At 67.0% G+C, this 27,716-nt stretch overlaps 1 protein-coding gene across 3 annotated transcripts; it reads left to right on the top strand.

The window, feature by feature from the left end:
• Positions 1 to 169: 169 nt before the first annotated feature.
• On the top strand, positions 170 to 26,544 carry CRTC2 (CREB regulated transcription coactivator 2). Of its 3 annotated transcripts, none has more exons than XM_044991227.1 (14): positions 170 to 369; positions 9,476 to 9,577; positions 10,068 to 10,184; positions 10,389 to 10,450; positions 13,785 to 13,853; positions 18,168 to 18,271; positions 18,860 to 18,889; positions 19,320 to 19,402; positions 19,780 to 19,829; positions 20,155 to 20,399; positions 21,194 to 21,603; positions 23,023 to 23,283; positions 24,729 to 24,942; positions 25,369 to 26,544. In XM_044991227.1, exons 1-14 carry the CDS (start codon positions 205 to 207, stop codon positions 25,572 to 25,574), a joined length of 2,118 nt encoding a protein of 705 aa, XP_044847162.1. In that variant the 5' UTR covers positions 170 to 204; the 3' UTR covers positions 25,575 to 26,544. The 3 variants fall into 3 exon arrangements, with proteins under 3 accessions (XP_044847162.1, XP_044847163.1, XP_044847164.1); XM_044991229.1 differs by lacking the exon at positions 170 to 369 and adding an exon at positions 874 to 1,131; XM_044991228.1 differs by lacking the exon at positions 13,785 to 13,853 and having other exon boundaries at positions 171 to 369.
• Positions 26,545 to 27,716: the final 1,172 nt, after the last annotated feature.

Below are 27,716 nucleotides of genomic sequence, written 5' to 3'. Positions count from 1 at the left end.
CAGCAGCCCTAGGGGGCGCCTCCGTCGGCGAGGCGCTAGGCTCTCTGGGAGCTGTAGTCCGTTTCCGGCGGCTGCCCCCTAGGGGCAGAAGGGCGGGCAAGGTGGTAAATAAACTACGCATCCCGTGATGCCCCGCGCCTCCGTGTTGTGCGGCCGAGGCCTGCGGCCTGCGAGGCGGCGGCAGGAGCTGCCTGAGCAGGGAAGATGGCGGCGTCTGGCTCCGGGGCCGGGGCCGGGCCGGGCTCCTCGGCCGGCGCCGGCGCCTCCAACCCCCGCAAGTTCAGCGAGAAGATCGCGCTGCAGAAGCAGCGGCAGGCGGAGGAGACGGCGGCCTTCGAGGAGGTGATGATGGAGATCGGCTCCACGCGGGTGAGCAGGCCGGGCCGGGGACCGGACCGGCGGGGGGGACCGGACCGGACCGGACCGGGCCGCGGGGGGCCTGGGCTGGGGCCGCGGGGCGGAATGGGGCGGGAGCGGGGTTCGGCTCCGGCCCGGCCCCGGGGTCGCTCCGCAGGTCAGGGGGCGGCCGGGGCGGGAGGTGGGGCCGGGGGTGTGTCCCTCGGGGCAGCCCGTGGGGCGGCTGGAGGAGGCCGGTGCCCCCGGCCGGGCCCGCTCCCCGCTGACAGGTCGCCGTGGGTGGCGGCGGGGGCACGGCGGGGGCTCTTCCTGCGCGTGGGGCCGGGGCAGGGAACGTGGCTGCAGCCCCCGCCGCGCAGCCCACGCCGGACACGCCGGTGCCCCTCGGGGGCGCCACGAGCCGGGACGCGCTTTCCAAGCGGGAGGCCGCGGGAGCAGCGCGGGGTCTCAGGAAACGCGCCGGACGGAGCCATCCTGCGGCTGCTTCGTGGCTGGGGGGCTTGTCCCGTGCTCTGCCCCGACAGCTTGAGGCCGAACCCCGGGCAGCCCTTCCCGGCAGCAGGCGCTGGAGCACCCTGCCCTGGTCGCCCACGAGGAGCCGCATCCCTGGACGGGCTTAAAATCACACTGGGTCAAGCACGAGAACATGTCACGCAGGGAACAAATCTGCTGGGGCCAGAGGGGTCTGGGACGTCTCCCCCCAGAGCAGCTCTCCCCGTGGGACGTCGGGCCCGACCCTCCCAGTCAGTGCTTTGTCCAGAGCTTTCAGGAGAGGTAAACCCAGGCCCTGCGCCCCCGGCTGGGCGGTGTTCGGGGCGCACTGCGAGGCAGAGCAGGGGGGCAGCGCTGCGTCCCCACTGACCTGGCGCCAGGTGCGGGAGAAGCCGCTCCGCCGGCAGCGAGGGAGACAGGGCCCGTTATTCTTTGCACAGCCCCCCCTGCTCCTCCCCAGAGTCGATGGGGATGCGTGAACGTTGCCAAACCTGGGATTTGGCCAGCAGCCAGCTGCCTGAGCCACTGATTCTACTGTCCCGGGCTGCATCCTGGGATAACGCCATCCACTTGGAGGGACTCACGATGCTCCAACCAGAGCTCCTTCCCAGGAGAGACAGAGTGGGGGGCAGGCACGTGGGGGACGGGTGTTTTGCAGCTGCAATTTGAAATACAAGAGCTGAGAGATCCGGGGGGGCCCTTCCAGGAGGCGGGAGCCGCAGAGGATCTCACTCAGGGCAGCGACGGGGCCGGGGGAGGCTGGCATTAGGGAGTGGGGAAGCAGCGACGGGAGCCGCAGAGGATCTCACTCAGGGCAGCGACGGGACCGGGGGAAGCTGGCATTAGGGAGTGGGGAAGCAGCGACGGGAGCCGCAGAGGATCTCACTCAGGGCAGCGACGGGGCGGGGGGCGGCTGGCATTAGGGAGTGGGGAAGCAGCTCCGGGAGCCGCAGAGCATCTCACTCAGGGCAGCGAAGGGACCGGGGGCGGCTGGCATTAGGGAGTGGGGAAGCAGCTCCGGGAGGCGGGTGGGATCTGGAAAGGGGGGGTGGTTTGAACAGGCTCCTGGTGTGAATGGGGGGCACGTGGGCTTGAGTGAGGCTGCAGTGAGGTGATCGAAGTGGGGAGCGCGTTCCGAGTGGGTCGCACTCCGGGGACTCGGCAGGTCTGGCATAGGGGGTTGCGGCGCTCCGGGGAGCGGAGGTGGGGCTGAGGCAGCCGTGGGGCAGGCCAGGTGCTGACAGAAAGGAGATGCCTCGGGGGGCGTCTGTCACCGGGGTCGCTGCTCCGAGCCCAGGGCGTAACACAGTTCCCGAGCCAGCTCCTTGGGTCCAGGCAGCGGTTGGTCCCTCTGTGTGCAGAGCCCAGCGCTCCCTGGTGGGCCGCGTGAGTCCTGCCCCTCGCCATGCAGCTAAGAAATGACCACGGGGGATGTCGGCTTGGCTGGGGGTCCAGCCCGGTTTGTCTCGTGCTGGACGAGCCATCGCATCACAGCTGAGTGTGGTCCTGGCTGAGAGGCCAGAGCCGTGTTTGCACAGTAAACAGCTGGTTAATGTACAGCAGAGCTGGGGGACCTGGGCAGAACCGCCCTCCCTGCGCCCCGTGCCCGGCGGTGCTGCCGGGCGCTCCCCCGAAGCGCCCTCCCTGCGCCCCGTGCCCTGCGGTGCTGCCCGGGCGCTCCCCCGAAGCGCCCTCCCTGCGCCCCGTGCCCGGCGGTGCTGCCGGGCGCTCCCCCGAAGCGCCCTCCCTGCGCCCCGTGCCCGGCGGTGCTGCCGGGCGCTCCCCCGAAGCGCCCTCCCTGCGCCCCGTGCCCTGCGGTGCTGCCGGGCGCTCCCCCGAAGCGCCCTCCCTGCGCCCCGTGCCCTGCGGTGCTGCCGGGCGATCCCCCGAAGCGCCCTCCCTGCGCCCCGTGCCCGGCGGTGCTGCCGCTGCTCCCCAGAACTGGCTGGTCAGGAGACGTGAGAGCGCCAGGGCTAGCTAGCGGCTCAGGCAGTGCGTTCGACGTTCCTCGGGCTGCCCTGCGCCCACTGAGGACAAGGGGCTGTGTGGGCAGCAGCAGGACAGAGCAGCTAGAGGAGGACTGGCAAGGAGCGTGGCAGGAGCCAGGCTCTCCGCTGGCCCCGTAGTTTGAGATGCTGTCCTGGAGCACGTGCTGTAGGGACCAGTCCTGCCCTGTCTCTGCACGTTAGGAACCTGACCCCGGGGAGCCCCGTCCCGCCTCCTGCTGGGGAGAGTGGCCAGGTGTGCAGCCCTGCAGGGTTCCCAGATCAGGTGCGCTCTGTGGAGTGGCAGCTGCGGGTGCCGAAGGGAGTTCGTCTCCAGGGCCTTGACCAAGCTGCTGGAAGCTGGCTCCTGTCACGAGCCGCCGGACACCTCGAGGGCCGTGTTCAGCGGCTCTCAGCTAGTGCCCTGTGCGGGGCCTTGCTCTTTGCTGCTGGTTTGTTCCAAACGAGCTGGTGCTGTCCTGGTCGGGATCTGCAGCTGGCGTTCAGCGGGCGGGGGAGTGTCTGTGTCTGTGGGACTGACTCCGCCATAGCAGTTACCAAAGCAAACGTCCCTACCCAGGAATAACGCCGTGGCCCTGTGCTGAGACGGGGCAGTCGGAGCGCCGGTGTCTGGGCGGGGAGGGGACCAGCTGGAGGGGTCAGGAAGGAATTCTTCACTCCTGCTCTGAGCCAGACGGCAGCATCCCCCATCCCCGGGCCCTCCCTGTTCAGAAAGGGCCCCCGGGGCTGAATCTGCTTTCTCCCACCTGGGGCCCTGGCCTTGGGAAATGGAGCTGAAATCCCGAACCCGGCAGGCTTCGGAGCCCTAATCCCGGAGCGCTGCAGAGACAGCTGGTGGCTAAATCGCCCTTTTTTCTGGGGTCAGGATTGTGCTGGTTTTAAGCTCAGGAATTTACGATCGGGGGCTTCCTTGCTGCAGGGGTTTCTGAGCTGCTCTGCACTGGCAGCTCTTCAGCCAGGGCTCCAGGGGGATCGGGCGAGTGAACTGGCTTTGGTGTCTCTGCTGCTACTGTGCGCGGCCTTGTTCCCAGCAGATCTTATCGCCACGGCGCTGGCTGTGTGAGAACTGGCCTTTGCGGGGGTGACGGGAGACAGGCGAGGGGCCGGGTGGCTCACGGTCGGTTCTGCAGTGGAACCAAACTGCCCGGACTGTGGTGCTTGTTGGTGGCGCTGGGCACTTAGCGGTGCCAGGGTTGAATCTCTGCCTGCCGGTTCTGTGGGCCTGAGAGGGAATTTCGCCCACTTGGCTTTGGGTGCCAGCTGGTGGCCTCTTCGCTGGCACTCTCAGCCGTTCTGCCCTGAGGCTGGGGACTGGCTGGCAGGAGAGGCTGTCTCCTTGGGGTGCCTGCTGTGTGGGCACCGGGCTGCCAGTGCTAACTCGCCTGCCTGTCCTTCACTGCCCTCTCGTTCGGGAGCAGGGCCAGGCGCTGGGGGGCGGGATTGCCTATGGGGCATCGGAGACCTGCTCTGCATCTGCCTCCGTGGGGCACGGCTTTAAGCCTCTCCCCCTCTGTGGGTCCTGGCTTTAAGGCCCCCCTCCCCCCCGCCCCATGGCTGCAGCCTGTGGCCAGAGCCCTGTTGCCCCTGGAGGTGCTCCCAGTGCTGGTGACTCTGGTTAGACCTGCCCCCTGCAAAGGCCATGGGTGCTGGGTCACCTGGGCACTAGCCGACCTGTAAGGAGCAGCCCGGCTCCACTCCAGCTCCTGGCTCGGCGCCCTCCCTCACGAGGGCACAGCGTGCCCCCCCCCCCCCCGTGCCAGGGCCGCGAGGTGATTGGGGCCTGCGCTGCCGGCTGCCCTGGCAGAGTCTGCTGGGTGCCGGTTCCCTGCGGGTGCCCGTTTCTCGCCTGCCCCCGGGGGCAGGGCACGAGCCAGCCAGATTCACTGGCCAGAGCTCCGCGGGCGCCCTGGGCACCAGCCTGGCTGGGCTTTTGGGACCCTGCTCGGGGCAGATGAGTCCCTAGCGACCCTTTGTCTCCCCTCGTCCCTGGAGCCTGCGCTCTGCTTCCATCCCGGGGCAGCCCCAGGGCTCCCCCACCCCGCGGGGCTCTCCCAGGGCTCCCCCCCCGCGGAGCTTTCCCAGGGCCCCCCCCCCCCGCGGGGCTCTCCCAGGCCCCCCCCTGCGGAGCTCCCAGGGCAGCCCCCGAGCTCCCCCCCCCCCCCGCGGAGCTCTCCCAGGCAGCTGCACGATGCGCCGACCTTTACCCGTGGGGACTGCGGGGCGGGGAGTCGCCCGGGCTTGGCAGCAGGATCCTGACTCACTGGAGCTTGTCCTGGAAGTGGCAGCTGGGCCATGGCCCGGGGTGCAGCGCTGCGCTTCCTGCCCCTCGTGGTGTCGGGAGGGTGAGGGAGTCTGAGTCTCTCCTGGCAGGGGTGTCCCTGGCCCCCGGCAGGAAGAGCTGAGAGGGCAGCGGGGTGGGCACCGTGCCAGGCCAGGTCCCATGGAGTGGGCTCTCTGCCCTGCTCCCCTCCCCCGGAGGGAGGGTAGTGCCCGGGGCCCCATGTCTGAGCCCCTCGGCAGGGAGGGGGATGCGCGGCGCTGGGCCAGTGACCGGGCTGCTGATGCCAGTGGCTGGCCCGTCCTGGGAACCCAGCCTGGCAGGGCCATGGCGGTGGCTGAGCCGTGGCGTTGGGGGCCGGGTGTCTTTAGAGATGATGTTAAAATATCCTCTGGTGTCTCCCGGTCCCCACGGCAGCCCCGCCCCTGCTGGAGCGAAGACGCCTCAGCGCATTCACAGCTGAAGGGCCGACGGCAGAGACGTGAGCCAGCCCGGCTGCTTCGTGCGCTGCTGGAGCCAGAGGTGTCCGCTCCAGGCTACGCTGATTCCTCTGCCCGCCCTTCCCGCCAGCGCCTGGCTCGTGCCAGCTCCTCTGCCCACCCATCTCTGCCCACCCCTCTGCCCGCCCTTCCCGCCAGCGCCTGGCTCGTGCCAGCTCCTCTGCCCACCCATCTCTGCCCACCCCTCTGCCCGCCCTTCCCACCAGTGCCTGGCTCGTGCCAGCGCCTCTGCCCGCCCTTCCCGCCAGCACCTGGCTCGTGCCAGCGCCTCTGCCCGCCCTTCCCGCCAGCGCCTGGCTCGTGCCAGCTCCTCTGTCCACCCACCTTTGCCCACCCCTTTGCCCGCCTTTCCCGCCAGTGCCTGGCTCGTGCCAGCGCCTCTGCCCGCCCTTCCCGCCAGCGCCTGGCTCGTGCCAGCGCCTCTGCCCGCCCTTCCCGCCAGCACCTGGCTCGTGCCAGCGCCTCTGCTCACCCTTCCCGCCAGCGCCTGGCTCGTGCTGACTTCTCTGCCCGCCCACCTCCAGCGCCTCTGCCCGCCCTTCCCGCCAGCGCCTGGCTCGTGCCAGCGCCTCTGCCCGCCCTTCCCGCCAGCACCTGGCTCGTGCCAGCGCCTCTGCCCGCCCTTCCCGCCAGCACCTGGCTCGTGCCAGCGCCTCTGCCCGCCCTTCCCGCCCGCACCTGGCTCGTGCCAGCGCCTCTGCCCGCCCTTCCCGCCAGCGCCTGGCTCGTGCCAGCGCCTCTGCCCGCCCTTCCCGCCAGCGCCTGGCTCATGCCGACTCCTCTGCCCGCCCTTCCCGCCAGCGCCTGGCTCGTGCCAGCGCCTCTGCCCGCCCTTCCCGCCAGCGCCTGGCTCGTGCCAGCGCCTCTGCCCGCCCTTCCCGCCAGCGCCTGGCTCGTGCCATCTCCTCTGCCCGCCCTTCCCGCCAGCGCCTGGCTCGTGCCAGCGCCTCTGCCCGCCCTTCCCGCCAGCGCCTGGCTCGCGAAGCTCGCGTGCTTTGCTGTACCGGCGGCACCTTGCAGAGCTGCCTGTGCTAGCCAAGGAGCTGGCAGATCTGTGCTGGGCCCTTGTGCCCCCGGGGGTCACTGTGGGGCTGTCCCCAGGGCTGCTCCGATCCCGCTGCCTCGTTGGGGTGGCTCCGGAGCCCGGCTCTAGATCATTATTTCTGAGCTGGTTCAGGGGCCAGGCAACGGTTATGGAATCTCACCTTAGCCGAGGATTCGTCCCCCCGTGTGACTGCAGCTTGTGTCCAGTTCCCTGGCAGAGAGGAGACTCAGCGCTCTCCAGCCTTGTGCCCTGTGCCAGCGTCCCGGATCACTCGCACCCGGTTCTCAGCCCCCTCCCAGTCTGGGCCTGGCCGCGCCCCCCTCTGTGGCAAGGTTGGTGCTGGAGCAGCTGCTCAGTGTGCAGCAGCGTCAGAAACCCGACCAGAATGTTGGGAATCATTATGAAAGGAGAGAGAATAGGACAGAAAATATCATGTTGCCTCTACATAAATCCATGGGACGCCCATGTCCTGAATACTGCAGGCAGACGTGGTCGCCCCATCTCAAAAAAGGTCTATTGGAATTGGAAAAGGGCAACAAAAATGAGGGGGATGGAACGGCTTCTGTATGAGGAGAGATTAATCAGCCTGGGGCTTTTCGCTTGGCAGAGAGACGACTAAGGGGGATATGCTAGAGGTCTATAAAATCATGACTGACGTGGAGAAAGTCAATCAGGAAGTGTATTTACTCCTTCTCCTAACACAAGAACCAGGGGTCACCAAATGAAATGAACAGGCAGCAGGTTTAAAACAAACAAGTCTTTCTTCCCACAGCGCAGTCAACCTGTGGAACTCCTCGCCAGAGGATGTTGTGAAGGCCAAGACCATAACAGAGTTCAAAAAAGAACTAGATCAGTTCATGGGGGACACAGGTTCATCGATGGCCATTAGCCAGGCTGTCCCTAGTGGCTGTTTGCCAGAAGCAGGGAATGGGCGACAGGGGATGGATCACTTGCTGATTCCCTGGTCTGTTCACTCCCTCTGGGGCACCTGGCACTGGCCATGGTCGGCAGACAGGACACTGGGCTAGATGCGCCCTTGGTCTGCCCCAGTCTGGCCGTTCCTCACCTGGAGAGGATGGCTCAGTGCAGCCGATGCTGAGTTTATTATTGGGGAGCTCACGTCTCCTTCCCCAGCAGGTCACTGCAGCTCCTGGCTTATCCAGAGGGGGTGCTGTGGAGCCGGGCAAGCTGTGGAGTGGGGTGGGGTGAGTTCAGCCCCAGGGTGCTCCGTGCCCCTCCACCCCAGACAGCCTCTGGCTGGGCCCAGCTTCATGCCTGGCCTGTCCCGGGCCCCCCTCATCCGCCCCCGATGCTGGGCAGAAGCAGGTCGAGCTGCTCCCTGTGGCCGCGTATCTGACTCCAGCCTGGCCGGCTTGTTCCCACTGGGAGTTGGCTCGCTGGTGAGATCGCCGCGGCCCTGCCTTCCCCAAGAGGGGCACGGGAAACGTGCCGCTGGTTCTGCTCTGGAGCCTGCCTGGGAGCTGAGCTGGGTCCACTGGTGGTCGCGGCCCTAGTCCCATGCCCCCGGCTGCTGGCAGATGCTTCCCCTCCATGCCATGCCAGCCTCGAGAGGGCGGGGGAGGGCGGCCCCCAGTGTGCGGCTTGCAGATCTGAACGGCTGGCAGGGTGGCAGCATCGAGCTGCCACCTGGGGCTTCCCTTCTCGTTGCCTGAGCCTCTCCGCCAGGGCATCTGCTGCCGAGCGTGCTGCGGCTCCTGGCCCTCCATGCCAGCTTGTGCCACGAACAGCAGCGCGAGCACAGGAACTTCCTCTGTGCTTCCCGCTCCCCGGGGCTGCTCGCACTCTGGTATCTCCAGCCGGTGGTTTTGCAATGAGCCTCTCGGCCAGACTTCCCCTCCCCTTGATTTTGGGCTTCCCCAGAGCCTGCAAGCCTCAGGCCAGAGAGACGCTGGCTCTGGGCCAGTACCTGGTGTGAACTGTCCAGCCCCCCGGTGCAGGCAGCCGGCTCGCGTCGCAGGGGTGCTCTGAGTAGCTGGAACATGTTCGCCCGGGCCTGGAATGGGTCCCAAATGTGGGGCTCTGACCCAGCTTCGGGCGTGCAGCTGGGATGGGGTGTTGGCGGGTGGCTTAGTGCCTGTCGTTTGTTCCCTGAGGGAGGAGAGGCCCTTCGCCTTTATCCCACGAGCGTGTTTACTTTGCCGAAGAGCCTTCGATGAGGAACCTTGTGAAAGGCTTCCTGGAAGTTCACGGTCACTGTAACCTCTGATCCCCCTTGTCCACATGCTTCTTCACCCCGTCCACGTTTTCTTAGTGCTGAGGCACGATTCCCTTTACAGACGCTGGGTTGACTCGCTCCTGTCTCTGGTAACTGCTCTTCACAACACTTTCAACCAGTTTCCCTGGTGCGGAATGGGCCTTGCTGGCCTGCCATTGCCAGGATCGTGTCTGGAGCCTGCTCTGTTCGCTACCCTCCAGGCACTGGTGCAGAGGGTCCGGTCCCAGCCTCTGGCACACACAGCTGCACCACCAGGGCTGCAAAGGAGCCGTGAGAGCATTCCCAGCTGTGGCGCCGAGGTGCTCGGGATGGGCTGGAAAAGCCAGCTGGGGGCTGCGTGTGGAGGGCCGGGCCGATCGGGATCCTCGGCGCCCCCCCCCCTGCCCGATAACAGCATGGTCTGGTGGCAAGAACAGGGCCCAGGTTCTGTTCCTCGCTCCGAGAGGCCCAGGGATTCGCTGCGTATTCCTAGCTCTGCCGCTGACGTAAAGGGGCTTTGCACCCCTTCTCCTGGGGGCTGCCCAGCCGGCTCTGACGCTGCCTCGTCTCTCTCTGGTCCAGTTGCAGGCTCAGAAGCTGCGGCTGGCTCACAGCCGGGGACCGTACTACAGCGGCTCGCTGCCCAACGTCAACCAGATCGGGAGCGGCGTCTCCGAATTCCAGGTAACAGACCCGGAAGCCGTGCGGCAGCTCCCCCTGCAGGCACCGGCAGGCTCCCCTCCCGTCCCCAATCCGTAAGGTCCTGTCCTATTGCCTGGGGGTGACCCACACAGCCATGGGGCTCATGGGAGAACCAGGGGAGCGTAGCCACGGGGCAGCATGCGCGGTGAGTCGGAGAGGAAGGCTGGGTCATGCTGGTTCTCCGTCACACACAGGCTTCAACCAAGCCCTGTCCAGTGGGCTGGGAAGAAATCCCACCTCCCTTGGGCCCCCCATCTGCAATGCTGCACGCGCCGGCCGGAGGGCCCTTCGTGCTCCACGGTGCATGGGAGTCGGGGGGAGCGCGCTGGGGCCGGTCGCCAGCTGTGTGTGTGTGGGAGGCGGGGACGGGCCGCCGGAGCCGGGCCAGCACTGCGGGGCTCCCGTGGCGCTCCGGCTCTCCGCGAGACGCCCCCATGGATGGTCAGAGCGATGCCCCTTTGTGTCTCTGCAGGGCCCTTTGCATTCGCCGCTGGACTCGGCACGCAGCACCCGGCACCACGGCCTGGTGGAGCGAGTGCAGCGAGACCCCCGGCGGATGGTGTCTCCTCTGCGCCGATACGTGCGCCATATATCCTTCAGCAGCGCTGCTGCCTGCTCCGGGACAGCGCCCGCGGCTGCCTCCCGGCGGGCTCCTGCGTGGGTCCGGGGGCCCAGGGCGCGCGGCTCCTTGGGGCTAGGGAGCACTAATCCCCCCTGGCCAGAGCCCCTCCGGGCGGCTCCAACTCTGCTTCTTCATAGGCACTCTCGGCTTGGTCCTTAACTCTTTGCTCACGTGGACAACTCTCCCTACAGCCCGGCCTACCTGTCGCCTCCCCCCGAGCCCAGCTGGAGAAGGTAACTCGCCCCCCGGACGCCCAGCGACGTAGGAGCAGCCCTGTTGGGTCACGGGGCTTTCCCCTCCCCCCCAGCCCACAGGGTCACTGCCCTGGGATACCAGCTGCAGCTGAAGAGTCGCTGACGAAATCCCCTTTGCAGGACCTGGCCCGTGCTCGGACTCCCGGGGCGCTGGCTGCAGGTTTCCTGCTCCCTGCTGGTGTCTGTCAGGGTCTCTTCAGCCAGGCAGAAGGGGCTAGTGGGAGGGAGCGACTGCGACTGACCCAACACCCGGGGCTGTCGAATGCGCAGAGGAAAACCAGGGAGCTGGGGCGGATTTTGCTCCAGTTCAGTAATCTCAGGAGTTACCTGCCACGACCCTGGGTACCACGTCCCGTCCCCGTGGTGTCCCCGCAAGCTCCCACCGGAGCCAGCTGCCTGGACAGGGCTGGGGGTCCCCTCGCTCCCGGGCGGAGCTCATGGCCTCCTGTGGGTGTGGAGTTTCTAGAGGGCTGCGCAGGCTGGAGCTTCCTGCAGCAGTGGGGGGAGGAACGGCCGGGCTGAGCCCCATAGGCCCTTTCTGTGGAAGGGACCAGGCCTCCTCGTTTGCCATAGGGTGACAGGCCCAGCATGTGTCCTCTGGAAGCATGAAGGGGCTGGGAGAGCCCTGCCAGGGGTGGGGCTGTGGGGAGGGGTCTGGGCCCTCAGCAAGGCTAGTCGGGGAGCAGCTCCCGCTGAGGGCGGAGGCGTCCAGCTGGCCGAGCAGTTTGAGGGGCTGCGACTCAGCTCTCCCAGGAGCTTGGGGCCTGTGACCCCAAGGGCTGGCCAGAGCAGACCCCTGGCTGGATGTGAATCGCTTCGGGACAGAGCCAGTGTTTCAGTCCGGCCCAGCCCAGGCTGCACCGGCGACTTGCCAGGAGCCCCCAGGGTGCCCGCGATCTGTAGGTAATGGAGCCGTTGGCAGCCCCAGGTCCCAGCGGGCAGTGCCCCCATGCGGCCCGGGCTGCGGGATGGCGCATTACCTGCTGGGACCTGTCTCCTTGCTGGAGGGGAGCAGTTAACTCTGCTCCTCGCACGTTGGCCACCTCGACGGTTCATCAGTCTAGAGGGCAGGTGCCGTGGCATCTTCCCCAGGAAGCCCTGGTGCCCCAGTGCCAGTGGGTGGCTGCCATCCTGGGCGATGGCTGGGCAGAGCCACCTCCCTCTCTTGGGCCAGAACGGTCCCTGTGTCCCCAGCGAGGAAGGGAGCTTCAAAATGTACTCGGTCCCCTCCCCCGTTCCATCAGCGGCGCCCGTCAAGGGCCTTCGTGCTGCTTGTTTGCCCTGCAGGAGCAGGTGTGGAGGGGAGACGGTTTGTCTGGGTGCCCTCTGCTCTGAGCCGTTCCCCAGGCCCCCCCAGCCTGTGCCACTGCTGGCAGCGGGTGTCTCGGGGAGCAGCCTGCCTGGGACCACGGTCAGCTCTAGAGCCGCTCTGTTCACTTCACACCCGGGCGAGTCCCCCAGGAGGCTGGTGGGGGTGGCACAAGGTCCCAGGGGCGGGATGGCCTGTGGGGCTGGTACTGGATACATCTGTCTGTCTCTGGACACGCGTGACGTGCAAACGTGGCTTCAGTTCATTCTGGGGGGCTCACGTGTGCTTGGACTGGTGGAGGACAGGTCTGTGTGTGGTGCTTCCCTCCCAGTGCCTGGCTCGGCCCCCAGCCTCATGGCCAGGGGCCAGTCCCCCCGCTCCCTGGCTTGCCGGAACCTTTCCAAGGGGGAGGGACCAGCTGTGGTTTGGCCTAAGCCCCTCTAGCAGGCTGGCTGCAGATCGCCCTGGGGGCAGCTGCCAGGACGCTTCCCGCTGGAGCGTCTCCTGGTTAAACGCTGGCTGCTCCTGAGAGGGGACGTTCCCTTTGGCCACGGCTCCCTCCACGGGGCCAGGCTGGCCAGGAAAGGCAGTGGATCGGGGCAGACAGCTGGACCTTGTGGGGTCAGCCCAGGGGCTTGTAGGAGTCTGTCTTGTCACCTGTCGGCAGCTCCATGCTGGGGCTTGGGCTGCCTCTGTCTGGAGGCCTCGTGAGCCCTGGGGCCCAAAGCGCCTGCGGGGACTGCAGCTGGCCGGGGCTCTCCCCCGGGACTGTGCAGCCCCCCCCCCCCCCGAGAGCAGCACCGAGGCTGCCGTTGCCGAGAGCCAGGCCCCATGAGCCCAGAGGGGCAGGGAGGGGCTCGGAGCACCATCCAACAGCCAGATATCTGGGGGGGGGCGGGGGGGGCATGGGCGTGGGGTTTGCTGTGCATGGAGCAGATCCAGCCCCAGTTCCACAGGCGCGTCTGGCGCCAGGGCCCCTGGATGCCGCTTGCACCCGCAGAGCTGACAGGCGGGACTCTGGCCTAGGGGAGTTAGGTGCTCCCAGCCTCGCACTGGTCCAGCTTCCTTTGGCACGTGCTGTCCCCCCCCCCCCCCCAGTGAATTGTGCAGCCCAGGGACTGCTCGGCAGATGGCCAGCGCCTCGCGGGCGCCCGGGGGGGGTGGCAGCAGGAGGTGCTGCACTCACGGTCGTTCCCCCCTGCACACAGAGCCGCGTGGGCTCCTCCCCCACCTTCCTAACATCGCGGCTCGCGGTCGCCCCTCGCTGCGCATCCCGCTGCTACCTGCCCCGGCTCGAGCCTTTCCCGCTCCGCTCTGGTGCCTTCAGTCGTCCCCTGGCACCCCTCTAGTGCGCCTCGCTCAGCACCAGCCCCCCCCTTCCCGGGCTGCGGGGGCAGCCCCTGGCACAGCAGCCTCTGGCTCTCCCCGGGATTGGCAGGACACGGGGAGCCCCTGGGCCAGGTTCAGCGTAGCTGCCTGTGGTGCGGCACTGCACCTCCCCCTGGCCGAGGTCCCTTCTGCCGCTACGCTGAGGGGCCCGGGGCTGGGTTCTGGGCATGGCACGGTCCAGCCCAGGGGAGACAAGGGGACGCTCCTGGGCAGGGCACTGTCCATGCTTAGCAGAGAGCGGCCACCTGCCCAAGGAGGGCGTCTGGCCGCCGCCCCCAGCCCCTTTGGCAGCTTTGCATGGAGCTGCTTCAGGCTGCCTCTCTCCTGAACGGGCGCTGCCGTGCTCCTTGGAGCCCTCCTGGGCTGGGGGCCTGGGAGCGCAGGGCTGCTTGGCTGGCGCTGCCTTGTTTGGCTGTGGCTGAGAGGAGGCTGCTGTGGGGCACCCTTAGGTCAGCTGTGCCCCCTGGACCCAGAGCTCCAGGCTGCCTCCTCCCCCCCTGCAGCTGGCATCTCGCCCTGCTGCCCGCCTGCGTTCCTAACCCCTCCCCGCTGCCGGGTGGGGTCTGGGGCCCATTCCCTGCCCCTCCAAGTAACCTGCTGTTTTTCGTTACAAAGGACCATGCCCTGGGGTAACTTTCCCATGGAGAAAGGACACTTGTTTAGGCTGCCGTCGGCTCTCAACAGGTGAATGGTTTTTGATTCCGTTCTCTCTCTCCCCCTCTCTATGCCTGAGCCGCCCGACGCCGCAGCCCCCGGGCCCGATGGCCACTGTCCGGCTGGGTCGGGGGGATCCTGAGGTCATGACCCCCGGTTGGTGACTGGGATGCTCAGGCTGGGGCGGCTCAGTGGGGCCCAGGGTCCCATTGCCCTTCGTAGCTTGATTCTCGGGTTCACGTGGCCGCCCCAGCTGGGCTGTCGGGGATCACGGTGGGTCAGGGGGCCGGTGGCAGGGGCACTCTCGCGAACGGCTCTCTGGGCTCAGGGCAGCGCCCTCCGTGAGACGCTACCGGGTTCGTGCCCCTTGAAAGACACTGAGCTGTCTAGTAACAGGGCTCGTGTCCCTCGTCTTTCCGCCCCTCGGAGCAAGGGCAGGAGCCTGTTGGGCATGGGAGGGCGGGCGGGCTGCGCGTGAAGCAGCACAGAGCCAGGCGTGCCCTCGCCAGGCCCTGCTGGCCACGCTGCTGAGAGGGGATGGAGCAGCTGGGGCGGGGGAGCCTTTCCTAGCTCCTCTAGTCCAGATCCTGAGGGGCCGGTGCCTAGTCATGGGCTTCGGGGGGCAAGGCAGGGCCCAGAGCTCTCCAGCAGCCCCCAGTGCCCCCTGGTGGCAGTGTCAGCAGGGAGCCCCGGGTCTGTCCCTTGGGCGCAGCGGGGTTCTGAGGTGCAGCCTGCGCGACGGAGCCAGCACCTGTGGCGAGCACTGAACTGCCCGGGAAAACCCCGGGTTCTTGCTGGCCGTGGGCAGAAGGGGGCAGTCAGCAGCCGGCCAGCGGCCCCCAGCACAGCCGGGAGCCGCAGCGCAGCCTAGGCCCTGCCCCCAGCGCAGCAGGTTCATGGCTCGTGCCGCCGCAGGGCCGTTAACCTCCCCTGCCGGGTGTCCCGTGTCCTGGGCAGGTGGAAATGCTGGCTCGGGCCTGCAGCCCGGCCTTCCGAGGGCTGCACTTACGAAACCCTCCGCAGGCAGCATTGCCCAGCCCCCATGGAGTAACAGGCTGCCACGCGCTGCCAAGCCCCGGCCCCTGCTGCAGCCTGCCGGCGGGAGCCGCACTCGGCACCCTCACGCCTGGCAGAGCCGGGCTGGGCCCCTCAGCTCCGCTCCCCTGAGGGCTGGTGACTGGGCCTGGGGGGAACTGGCAGCCGAGGCCCCACTCCTCCTGCCAGTGCCTGGGCAGGAGCTGAGCCGGGAGGAGGCTGCAGCTCCAGCTGGCCTGCCACAGCGGCTGGAATCCTGCGAGTGTCGGGCGGGCTGGCATGGGGGAGCTGCCTCCCCCGCCTTCCCACCAGGCCCCGGCAGGAGGAATGGGCCAGCTGGTGGCCTTGGGCGCCCCAGGGGCCGGGGAGAAGGAAACAGCCACCGGCCAGAGGGGGAGTTTGGCACAGGCAGCGAGAGCTGAAGGCAGCCCGCCCTGATCGGCCCCTGTCCTGCCACCCCACTCTGGGTTGGTCTGCCCTGCACCCCTGCTCCAGGCTGATCTGTGCCCCCTGCACCCACCTGGTCTGCCCTGTACCCCCCCCCACTCCAGCTGATCTGTGCCCCCTGCACCCACCTGGTCTGCCCTGTACCCCCCCTGCTCCAGGCTGATCCGTGCCTCCCACCCCCAGCTGGTTGCCCTGTTACCCCCCGCTCCAGGCTGATCTGTGCCCCCTGCACCCACCTAGAATAATAGATTATTAGGGTTGGAAGGGACCTCAGGAGGTATCTAGTCCAACCCCCTGCTCAAAGCAGGACCAATCTCCAAATGGCCCCCTCAAGGATTGAACTCACAACCCTGGGTTTAGCACCTGGTCTGCCCTGTGCCCCCCACCCCCCCGCTCCAGGCTGATCTGTGCCCCCTGCACCCACCTGGTCTGCCCTGTGCCCCCCACCCCCGCTCCAGGCTGATCTGTGCCCCCTGCACCCACCTGGTCTGCCCTGTACCCCCCCCCCCGCTCCAGGCTGATCTGTGCCCCCTGCACCCACCTGGTCTGCCCTGTGCCCCCCACCCTGCTCCAGGCTGATCCGTGCCCCCTGCCCCCAGCTGGTTGCCCTGCGCACCCCACCCTGCTCCAGGCTGATTTTCCCCTGGCTGATCAGGCCTTGCCCCTCTTCAGCTTGGTGCAGCTGCCCTGACATCGCAGCAGGGAGGGCTCTAGCCACTGCTCTCCTAGCCATTGAGGAGCCGGCGCTGGGGGGGCTGCAGGAGGTGCTGTTCGCTGGCTGCTGCCTGGGAGACGGGTGGGGTGGGGGTTCTACAGGGGCCTTCCCCCAAATGGGTCCCAGGGTGCTGTGCAGCCCCCCACCCCTGGCGCCTTTGCTCCTGAGCTGCTGCCACCCCGGGCTCTGCTGGTGCCACGGGGCCGTTTAGGACAGGAAGTGAAGGGGGGACTGACGGAGCGGCAGGTGTAGGAGCAGGCAGGCCCAGCCGCCCTGTCCTGTGGCCCCGCTTTGCGGGACTGGCTCAGGGCCCGGGCGCAGCGGCCGGCTCCCCTCCAAGCCCGCACCGTGCTCAGCAGCGGCCCCTCGGCGCGCACCGTGTGCCGGCAGCAAGGACAATGTCCCCATTCATGCTCCTGCGGCGTCGCCGTGGGGCTGGGCCCTGCTGGGAGGAAGGCCTGGCCCTTGGGGGCCTGGGGGGGGGGAGAGAATTTCCTGCCTGGGAGCAGCCTAGGCTCCCCCTTGTGTAGCCTCCCCCTGCCCCAGGCCGACTCTGCAGGCGTCTCCTGGGGCCTCAGGGAGCCCCTGCTCTGCAGCACATGCTTTGTGGCAGCCCTCCAGGGCCCAGGCCCTGCCGTGCCCCCGGGTTGGGGTGGCCTCAGGCTTTGTCCATGTGAGCACAGCGCCTCCCCCAACAGATCCTTCGCCTCCGGGCTGGAGCAAACCCTCCTCTGCTGGCCAGGGCCCAGGGAGGCGCTGCCGCTGTACGGCAGCCACAGGAACGGCCTGAGGAAGGGGCTGGGTCCTTCGGTGGGGACTTGACAGCTGCCTCTAGAAATGAGCCGTCACCTCCTGCTCCAGCTCACAGCGTCCCCCCCCCCCGCCTGGCCTTGCCCCCAAGGGACAGCGAGCAGAACGCTGGGGTACCCTAGAGCTTCCTTACAGCTTAGCTGGGCCGGGGCAGCTGCTGGCTTGGGAAGGGGTTCCCCCAGGGCTGTTCACTGGGGTTTCTGTAGATACCTGTGCTGTCCCAGCGGGGGTCTCCTCCCTCGGGGATCCCTGCGCGGTCTGAGCTCCGAGGGTCCCACGTCATCCCACCAGCCTGCTCTCCTGAGAACAACCCGGCAAGCTTCGAGCAGCAGGAGGTGGCGTTTGGCACCATGAGAGCCAGGCAGCTTCCCGCTGAGCGTGTGCAGGGAGGGGAGCGTGGATCCCGCAGCCGGAGGGAGGGGAGCGTAGATTCCCCCAGCCGGAGGGAGGGGCGTGGATCCCCCAGCCGGAGGGAGGGGAGCGTGGATCCCCCAGCCGCAGGGAGGGGAGCGTGGATCCCCCAGCCGCAGGGAGGGGAGCGTGGATTCCCCCAGCCGCAGGGAGGGGAGCGTGGATCCCCCAGCCGGAGGGAGGGGAGCGTGGATTCCCCCAGCCGCAGGGAGGGGAGCGTGGATTCCCCCAGCCGGAGGGAGGGGAGCGTGGATTCCCCCAGCCGCAGGGAGGGGAGCGTGGATTCCCCCAGCCGCAGGGAAGGGAGCGTGGATTCCCCCAGCCGCAGGGAGGGGAGCGTGGATTCCCCCAGCCGCAGGGAGGGGAGCGTGGATTCCCCCAGCCGCAGGGAGGGGAGCGTGGATTCCCCCAGCCGGAGGGAGGGGAGCGTGGATTCCCCCAGCCGCAGGGAGGGGAGCGTGGATTCCCCCAGCCGCAGGGAGGGGAGCGTGGATCCCCCAGCCGGAGGGAGGGGAGCGTGGATTCCCCCAGCCGCAGGGAGGGGAGCGTGGATTCCCCCAGCCGCAGGGAGGGGAGCGTGGATTCCCCCAGCCGCAGGGAGGGGAGCGTGGATTCCCCCAGCCGCAGGGAGGGGAGCGTGGATTCCCCCAGCCGCAGGGAGGGGAGCGTGGATTCCCCCAGCCGCAGGGAGGGGAGCGTGGATTCCCCCAGCCGCAGGGAGGGGAGCGTGGATCCCCCAGCCGCAGGGAGGGGAGCGTGGATCCCCCAGCCGCAGGGAGGGGAGCGTGGATTCCCCCAGCCGCAGGGAGGGGAGGGTTCCTGCCGCCACATGCTGGCAGCACGCGCTCCTCCCAGGATGGACCAGCCTTGTTGGGTCCTGTCTCTGCCCAGGGGGGTCTGACTGGGGCCTTATGTTTTGCCATTAGAACAAATTCCGATTCGGCGCTTCACACGAGTGTGATGAACCCCAGCCAGCAGGACGTGTACTTGGGCCCCTCGCAGGGCGTCCCCCCTCCCAGTCGCAGGAGCGGTGAGTAACGCCCCAGCTGCACCTCCTGCAGCAGGTGCATGTCCCAGCTCCCTGCCTCTCCCTGCTCCCCACCTGCCCTCCTTGCCCAGCCTCTGGCTACTGCCGTGTGCAGGCTGGCTGAGTCCGTTGGTAGCCCAGCAGGGCAGCTCTGATGGCCGGGCCACCCGGTACGGTCGGTGCTCTGGGGCGCCAGCTGGCGGCAGGTGGATTCTCTTTGCCGCTAGCTCCCACATGCCAGGAAACTGCAGACTTCCCGGCGGGGTTGTATCTGCCAGATCCATCTCCTAGCTCCGTCCGAGCGCGGCTGTACCACGTCCCCCCATAGGCGTGTCTAGTTCAGCACCCCCTTTCCTGCAGCACCACGTCACCCCAGACGTTCATCTTCCCCTTCCCTTCCACACTGGCTCGCTCGTTGGGCTGCTGGTCCGAGCGCTGCCTCTCGCAGTGCCCAGCCTCTCGCAGTGCCCAGCCTCTCGCAGTGCCCAGCCGGTCGGGTCTCCTGCCTTCTCTCCCAGGGGAGTGCCTGGGCGTTGGGTCATACGGTAGGTCCCCTGCTCCTAGCTAACCGTGGCCCCATCCCTCTTTCAGGTTTTCTGGACGGGGACGTGGACAGTAAAGGTAAGTGCCCCATGCCTGGCAGTCACAGTGGGGCATGGAGTGGGGTCTGATCCCAGCCCATGGGAGGGGGCAGCTCTGGCCCCTGCAGGGCTGGGAGCTTCAGGGATGCATGGGGAGGGTGGCACATTCTGCTTCATTGCCAGGGGCAGGGAAGGGGAGTTGCCTGGGAGCGCAAAAGCCTAAGGGGCCAGGAGGCCTGGCAGAACTACAGTTCCCAGTGTGCACTGCTTCATGGGGAGGCCGCTTGGCTCCACATGGAGCATTGCATGCTGGGAGCTGTAGTCTCTTGGCCCCATTGCCCTGTTAATGCCAGGCATGGCTACCGTTTAACAACACTTCCAGTCGCCAGCGCCCTGGGGGTTTGGCGGGGCCGGGGGCTGGGCTGGCCCCCTCTGCACAAGGCTCACCCCTGCCCTTCTCCCCTTGCCAGTGTTTCTTTTCCAAGTGCCTCCCATCGAGGAGAACTTCCTGGATGACAACAAGCACTTACTGAAGCCCTGGGACACCAAGAAGGTGGGTGTGGGGGTCCTGGGGTGAGGCTGCGCTGCTGTCAGTGGGGACCCGGGGCTTTGAGAGCCCTGGTGTGTTTCCAGTGCTGATAGGGGGTACGTGGTGGGGGGAGGGCTCCCTGCAGGGTGGGCCTGTATGACGGGGTTGGAGGTCCTGGGGTGGGAGTGGGGCCAGGCTGCTCTCAGTGCCCGCACGTTTCAGCTCGGCTGGTGCTGTGGGCACCGGCTTCCTGCCTCTGGCGCCTGGAGTGTTGCAATGTGTGTTTACCTCTCTCCTGCCCAGAAACTGCGGCCGCCCGCGCTGGTCGGGGGGTGGGGTGAGGGTGGGGTGAGGTAAACGCCCTGCCCAGGCTCACTCCCCTCCCCTCTCTGATTTCCCAGCTCTCGTCGTCCTCGGCCAGGCCCAGATCCTGCGAAGTCCCCGGGATCCAGTAAGTGCTGTGCCCGGGCGTGTCACGCTGCCGTAATAGCCCTCAGCACCTCGCGGGCATCGCTCGGGCCCTCGTGGGGGAGTCTGGGGCGTCTCCCTTTCACCGGGGGGGGGGGCGGGGGGGCTGAGGCATGGGGACTTCCCAAAGCCACAGAAGTGAGTCCATGGCGGAGCAGGGAACAGACCCAGGAGTCCTGCCTCCCAGCCCTCTGTTCACTCACTAGGCCACACTTCCTCCCGCAGCTGGGCCCAGAACCCAGGAGTCTCTGACTCTGGGCGCTCGGGAGTGGCGCCTTTGCTGAGCAGCGTCTCTCTGTTTCTTTCAGTATCTTTCCGTCCCCCGATCAGCCTGCCAACGTCCCGCTCATCCCCACCGCCCTGAACACGGGTGGTTCCCTCCCTGACCTCACCAGCCTGCACTTCCCCTCCCCACTGCCCACCCCCCTGGACCCCGACGAGTCGAACTACCCCAGCCTGAGCGGCGGGAGCAGCACCGGTAACCTGGCCAACACCATGACGCACCTGGGCATCAGCAGCAGCATGGGACTTGGGACAGGCTACGGCTCCGCAGGTGAGGGCTCCGGGCTGCTGCCCAGCCTCCTGGCAGAGCCACAGCAGCAGCGCTGCCCAGAAGAGGAGTCGACCTGTGGCCGTGCGGGCAAGGGCTGCGTCGGACTCATGCTGGGCTCCTTCCTCCTCAGAGCCCAGTGCTGAGGATGGGACGTCAGCCAGGCCGCCCAGCTCCGCCCCGGCCCATGGGACTTAGCCAGGGCTGAGTTTGGCCCAGGGTCGTGGGTGTCTTGGATCCTCATGGAGCGGAGCTGGGGGACGAGCCGGCCCCAGGGGTCCCTGAGCATGTGCTCGGAGGGGGCTGCTGGCGCTGGGAGGTCGGGGGGGACTGGATGTTACTGAGCAGCTGCAGCGGGGTCTGGTGATTCTGCACCTCCAGCAAGCTCCTGCCTTGCCCCCGTCCCAGGTGGGGACGGAGAATGGCCTGGCCTGGGCCGAGCTGGGCACCTCCCCCTGCAGCGTCTGGGCACACGAGACCCTCTCAGGTCATTTCAGCGGCAGGGTTAGCAGGACGCGAGCTGGGGCGTTGTGTAGGGAGGAGCCGAGCCCCCTCCCGGGAGCCCCGGTGCTCGCCCTGTGAGCCGGGGCTGCGGCCCTCGAGCCAGGCGCCCGCTGGAGGGGGTCTCGGGCCACGATCCGATTCCATCGCTGGGTTTGTTTGTTTCTGTTGCCGTCTCCATCGTTTTGGTCTCCCCCTCCCCCTCCATCCCGCCCAGGGGGCGGAGCCTCGCTCGCTCGCTCGCGCGCTGATTGCCATGGGTAACGGTGGTGTCTCTTCTGTTTTTGTCCCCACAGGACTTACCTCACCTATGCAGAGCTCCCTGAGTAACCCTGCCCTGCAGTCCTCGCTTAGCAATCCCAACCTGCAGGCCTCCCTGCGCCCCCAGTCGCTGAACTCCTCCCTTAGCAACCCCTCCCTGCAGTCCTCCCAGAGCACCCCCTCCCTCCCCTCCTCCCTCAGCACCCCCTCGCTCCCCTCCTCCCTCAGCAGCCAGTCCATGCAGTCCTCGCCCAGCAACCCCAGCCTGCAGGCCAGCTTTAGCAGCTCCTCCTACTCCCCCCTGGTGCAGGCGTCCATAAACACGTCGCCCCGCCGAAGGGCCCCGCTCAGCCCCCTCACCCTCCCAATGGGCGGCGACTCGAGAAGGCAGCACCCCAAACAGTTCTCACCAACAATGTCACCCACATTGTCCTCCATCACCCAGGTATGCATGATCCATCGTCACCCCCTTCCTCTTTCAGTTCCTCCTGTCGTCCTGTTTTTGCCATCCTCATCTCAGTGGGAGGCCGGGAGCCATAGGGCGGGGAGCTGGCGCCCGGCGCTGCCCTGGCCCCGGGCGGGGCGCTGCTCCACGGGGCGCTTGCAGAAGTCGGAGATGATTGTGTGGATTCGGGCGGGGCCGGGTGCTGCACAGACGGTCCGCGGTCGACAGAGAAGCCAGAGGACGGGGGAAGGGAAACCTTCTTCTCCCCGGTCACACTGGGAGCCAAGGCCCAGAGAGATGCAGTGACCGGCCCAGGGAGCTGGGAGCAGGACCCTCCTGTCCCAAATCCCAGCTCCTCCACTGGCCCCGGGGGGAGTCTCCAGCTGGCTTGAAGGCAGCCAGGCTAGCTGGGAGCCAGTCTGGAGGGTCTCGGTGCCAGGGCACAGCAAACCCCCCATCGGGCCAGGCTGTGCAGGGATGCAGCCCCGGGGCCTGAGCATGCTCTGGGACAAGGCCCTCAGCTGGGCCAGGGCCGGGCGTCGGGGAAGCCGCAGCTGCTCGGGGCGCGGAAGATTCAATGTGATGCTGGGCGTGAAGGCTTCCCTGGCTGCTGCTCCCCAGGCAGACGGGGGCCGGCTCGCTCTCCCCAGCCACAGAGCGTCGTCTGGGCTGCACCCCGTGAACCGGGCTTCCGCTGGCCGTGGGTGGGGTGCACAGAGCTCGGCTCCCCCTCCCCGCTGCCAGGCCAGGACTCCTGTGCCCTGGGGAAGGGGCAGAAACACCCTGCAGTGAGGTTGGAGGAAGGGGGGCCTCCCACACATGGATCTCTGCAGAGGGAAGTGGCAGGGGCAGGTAGGATCCAGGAACCTTGGTCCTTGTGTACCTGGAGATTGGTCTTGGCCGAGGCCTTCTGACTTCTGCCTCTCCTGAGCTCCCAGCCTCGCCGGGATGGTCTGATGCCCCAGGCGAATGCGCTTCTAGGCGGGGGAGGGAAACGGGGGCATTTCCCTCCCCTGAGCCCCAGCACACACGGCTGGCCAGAGAAAAGCCTGGCGTATCTGTCAGGTGCAGGGGGTGTATTTGCACAATTAGCTGCTGGAACTCTCTGCCACAGGATCTCATTGAGTCCCAAGATATAAGCGGGTAGACGTATCCAAGGACCTTGAGAACATCCTCGGTCCCGTTGGAGGGTAGAGAACAAGGGGAAGGGTCAGCCCCCTCCTGGTTGGGCCTCAGACAGGCCCAGGGCTCCTTCCCCTCAGAACGGTCCCTGAAGCAGCTGGCGCTGATGACTCAACGACAGGAGAGTGGGCCAGGGTCTGGCTCCAGAGCTGGGGGCCGGGTGGCTGTTTAGAAGGAGGGGGACCCCTGCCAGGCTTGGTGCCTGGCTGTAACCCTCGCTGTGCTGGGTGTTTGCAGGGCGTGCCATTGGACACCAGCAAGCTGCCAGCCGACCAGAGGCTCCCGCCATACCCCTACAACCAGCCCGGCCTGCTCGTGCAATCCCAGCAGCCTCTGCAGCAAACTCAGAAGCCCCAGCACCAGACGCAGCCGGCCCGGCAGCAGCAGTCCCAGCAGCACAGCGCGCCCACGCAGCGGCCGTACCTCTCGCAGTACCAGCATAATTCCTCACTACAGCAGCAGCTCTGCCAGCCGCTGGGCGACTTCAGCCTGGGCAGCGTGAGTCCCAGCGCAGGCTGAGTCTCTGCTGGGGGGTCCTGGCGCTCGCCCCCGGGCGATAGGAGCAGAGACCCTCAGGGGGCTGGGGCTGCTCCTTCCAAGTCACCAGTAATGTAGCCGTTCAGCTGCCCTGGCCTAGCCCACCCAACACCAGCTGTGTTCAGGCCACGCTCCTGGAGTGGCTGCTGGTGCCAGCCCAGCCCCCGGTTCCTGGCCCTCCAGGCTGCTTCTGTGGGCTGCTTTCCCCCAGTCAGCGCTGGGATCTCTGGGAGCTGCGTTCTGAGCGTCCACCCCTGCCGTGACTCGCCTGCGGGGCTCCGTTGGGGGTGGTTTGGTGGCACCAGCTCCAGCTCATGACTAGGGAGGTGGAGTCAGCGTGAGGCAGGACTGGCTGGCAGTGGGAGCAGGGCAGCCCCCTCCGCAGGATGGGGATTTCTGTTGCACCTGCTGCTGGCCCCACTGTGGGCGATTCCTCACGTGCTCCCTGCGGCCGTAAACGCCGAGGGGTAGAGGGGGCTGCCGGGTTGACTGGTCCCTGCAGCGGGTTCCTCTAAGTCAGACTCCAGCCTTTTTACGCCTAAGGTCACTTTTTGAATTTAAGGGCAACCCAGGATCTACCCCTCTCCCCAACACCCCACCCCACCCCACTCACTCCGTTTCCCTCCCCCCGTCACTCGCTCTCCACCACCCTCACTCACTTCCACCAGGTTGGAGGAGGGGTTTGGGAGGGGGTGTGGGCTCTGAGCTGGAGCCGAGGGATTTGCAGTGTGGGAGGGAGCTCTGGGCTGAGCCTGGGGCGGGGTGAGGGGTGCAAGCTCTGGGAGGGAGTTGGGGTGCAGGAGGGGGCTCCGGCCTGGGGCAGAGTGTTGGGGTGCAGGGGGGGTACAGGGTGCTGGCTCTGGGAGGGGGCTCAGGGCTGGGGGTTGGGGTGCAGCCTCCTTCCGGGCAGCACTTATCCCCAGGGGCTCCCGGTGTGCGGCACGGCGCGGTGCAGCATGGCTGCCACTGAGGCAGGCTCCCTGCCTACCCCACACTGCTCCTGGCAGGGGCCAACATGCCGGGGGGGGGGGGATGTGGCTCCGCACGCTGCCCCTCTCTGCAAGCACTGCCCCCGCAGCTCCCATTGGTCACAGCTCCCGTTCCCGGCCAATGGGAGCTGCAGGGGTGGTGATTGCAGGCAGGAGCAGCGCGTGTAGGGAGACGCCTGCCCCACTGCGCGTGGGGCCGCACTGGCTGCTTCCGGGAGCAGCATGGGGCCGGGGCAGGCAGGGAGCCTGTCTGTGCTGCCGGAGATCGCGATCGACTCGTCGGTCACCACGGCTCTGAGACGTTCTCCTTTTGGCCCAGGAATCCTGGCTCCCAGCGCCGTCTCTGCCCACGGAGCGGCAGCCGGGGCCCTTCTCCTGGGCGAGTCACTGAGTCCCCCGCCCCGTGTCTCCCTGCAGCTAGAGCAGTTCAGCATGGGCGAGAGCCCCCCGGGCAGCTTCCCGCTCAACCACAACACCTTCCCCGAGGACCTGGGTGCCTTAAACTACCACTCGGCAGAGAACCTGGGCTTCTCGGCCAGCGGCAGCAGCTTCCACGAGCCCCATCTCCTCAGCCGGCAGAACCTGAGCAACTGCGGCCGCCATGGGCCCATCCCCAACATCGTCCTCACAGGTGTGTGGGCGCCAGCGTGTCGCAGGCGCTGGGCTGGGCTGCACCCCCTCCGGCGGCCCCCCGGCGCTGTGCGGATTGGCCGGTGGGTGGAGCGAGTTTGCTGGGTCTCAGCCCAGTTTGCAGTGGGATCGGCCAGCAGCCAGTAGTCGAGCCACACACAGCGTGGGCCACGGAGGCCAGGCCCCTCTTCCGGGGGTTCCCCCAGGGCGGGGGTTTGCCCTGCTAGTGGAATGCAGCTGGGAGCCAGCTGAGAGGGTGGCTGGGCTTTGCCGAAGGAAAACTGCCCCGTGCCCCCCACTTCCCAGGGCCCCCCGGATGCTCAGCCCCCCCTGCTGGCGGGATGGGCTCTTCCGGCTGCCCCACACCACCACCACCACCACCGCACACTGTCCTGCCCTGGGTCTGACCCTTCCTCTCCAACCCCAGGGGACTCCCCACCCGGCATCTCCAAGGAGATCGCATCGGCGCTGGCCGGGGTCCCCGGCTTCGAGGTGGACACGTCCCTGGGCCTGGAGGAGGATCTCAAGATCGAGCCCCTCACCCTGGATGGCCTGAGCATGCTGAGTGACCCCTACGCCCTCCTGACGGACCCCGCGGTGGAGGACTCCTTCCGGACGGACCGGCTGCAGTGAGGGGGACCCGCCCTGGGCAGGTGGCAGAGTGCTGGGGAGGAGAGAACAGACTTCGAGCATCGCAAACAGGCCTGACTTCCAGGGACAAAGCGCCCGCCCTGGGCCTGGCGCTGTGCCCACCGTCGCTGCCCCGATCTGCGTGAAACCTCCCAGGGCCAAGAGCACCGAGCAGCTGGGCCCAGGCGCCAGGACTCCGCCAAGAATCACTCGAAGCCGGGCCAGTGCCAGCCTCTGCTCCCAGCAGCAACCCCTCGCCCTGCGCTGGGAGGTGGCCAGGGCTCTCCGCCCGCTAAGCAGGGGAGGACGTGAGGTCCTCTAGCTCTGTGCCAGAGGTCGGGGGACCTGCACTTCTGTGAAGGATGGAGGCTGCGTCCAGGGACCTCGACCCTCCAACTAGATGAGGGGTGGTGGTGAATGCAGCGTCCCCGTGCTGGAGGGAGTGGGCCTGTGGTGGGGGAGTCCAAGGTCCCCTAACCCCACGGCCAGGGTGGAGGCGAGCATGGGGCTCTGTGCCCCCAGCTTCCGGGCGACAGTCTGTCCACATGCTGGCGTGGCTGCGTGTGCAGCCCTGGGCCGGCCATGTATATAACTCTTCTGTTAGCTAGCGACCCGAGCCCCAGCGCTCCGGGCCTGCGCCTTGGGGTTTGGTTTTGTTTTTGCTAATCATAATGTTTAAAGACAAAATTGATCCCCCGTCTTTTCCCGCTGAGCTGTGTGTACCCCGTCCCTGCCGAGCCGTGTGTAGGGGGGTCCCGCTGAGCCGTGTGTAAGGGGGCCCTGCCCGGGGGTGGGGGAGGACAGGGCTATGTATAAAGCACTTGTAACTTTGAATCCTTGTCTATTGTGAGGTCACGTCCTGCGTCTGTATTTGGGGGGGCCCTTTGGGGGGAGCAGATGCCGTGGGGCTGAGGGAGGTGGGGGCCCCAGACCTCTGTGCTCCCCGACAGACCCCTTGCTATGGAGGAGAAAGCCAGAGTGATTTATTATTATTATTTTTTAAATATATTCTATGTTAATTAACAGTGTTGCATTGATTTGGTGGGTGGTTGGGGGGACAGTGGGTCCGGCGAAGTGAGGTCCCCCCACTCACATCCCTCCAAGCCTGGGCCCAGGTTGGGGGGACCCTGACGCTGTCCTGGGGCCTGCATGGGGATGGGTGGGGATTGTGCACTGGGGGCATTTGCAGCCAACATTAGTCCTTGACCCAGAGGTTTTCCAAATCCCCGCTGGGCCGGGCAGCCTGAGCAGCGGGGGTGTCTCCGGAGGCAGTGGGTGGTTTAGGGACACCCAGAGCAGGTGGTCGCACCCCTGCTCATCCTGGCGAACAGCCATTGGGGGACGTATCCTCCATGAGCTTGTCTCCTTTTTTGAACCCAGTTATACTTTTGGCCTTTCCAGCATCCCCCGGCAGCGAGTTCCACAGGTTGACTGTGTGGTGTGAAGAAGTATTTCCGGGGGTGTGTGTTACACCTGCTGCCTGCTAATGTCATTGCGTGACCCCTGGTTCCTGTGTTCCGTGAAGGGGTAAATGACACTTCCCTAGTCACTTTCTCCAGCCCAGCCATGATGTGTTAGATCTGTCACGTCCCCCCCTTCGCCGGCTCTTCTCCAGACTGAGCAGTCCCAGTCTCTCTGTCCTCTCCTCACCAGGAAGCTGTTCCAGCCCCCTAGCATTTTTGTTGCCCTTCTCTGTACTTTTTGCAATTATAGCATGATTTCTGGAGAGGAGGCGACCAGACCTGCCGGCCATATTCAAGGGGTGGGTGTCTCCTGGGTTTACAGAGTGGCATTGTGCTCTGGGTTATCAGCCAGCCCTCTTCACAGCGTGAGCTTTCCTGCCTGCACTGCAGGCGGAGCGGATGTTTTCAGAGAACTGGCCACCATGACTCCACGGTCTCTTGCTTGAGCGGTAACAGCTAACTTAGACCCCGTCAGTTTGTAGGTATAGCTGGGATTGTGTTTTCCAAGGGCCATCGCTTTGCATTTATCAATGGTGAATTTCCTCTGCCGTTTGGTCGCCCCTCGGCCAGTTCTGGGAGCTCTTCCCAGTCAGCTTTGGGCGAAACTAGCTCGAGTCATTTCGTATCGTCTGCAAACGTTGCCACCTCCCTGTTTATCCCTTTTTCCAGATCACTTGGAACA

Source organism: Mauremys mutica, chromosome 17 (genome assembly GCF_020497125.1).
Source record: "Mauremys mutica isolate MM-2020 ecotype Southern chromosome 17, ASM2049712v1, whole genome shotgun sequence".
Classification (NCBI taxonomy): Eukaryota; Metazoa; Chordata; order Testudines; family Geoemydidae; genus Mauremys; species Mauremys mutica.
Note: the sequence above shows the minus strand (reverse complement) of the source record. Positions and strands in the feature narration are given on the sequence as shown.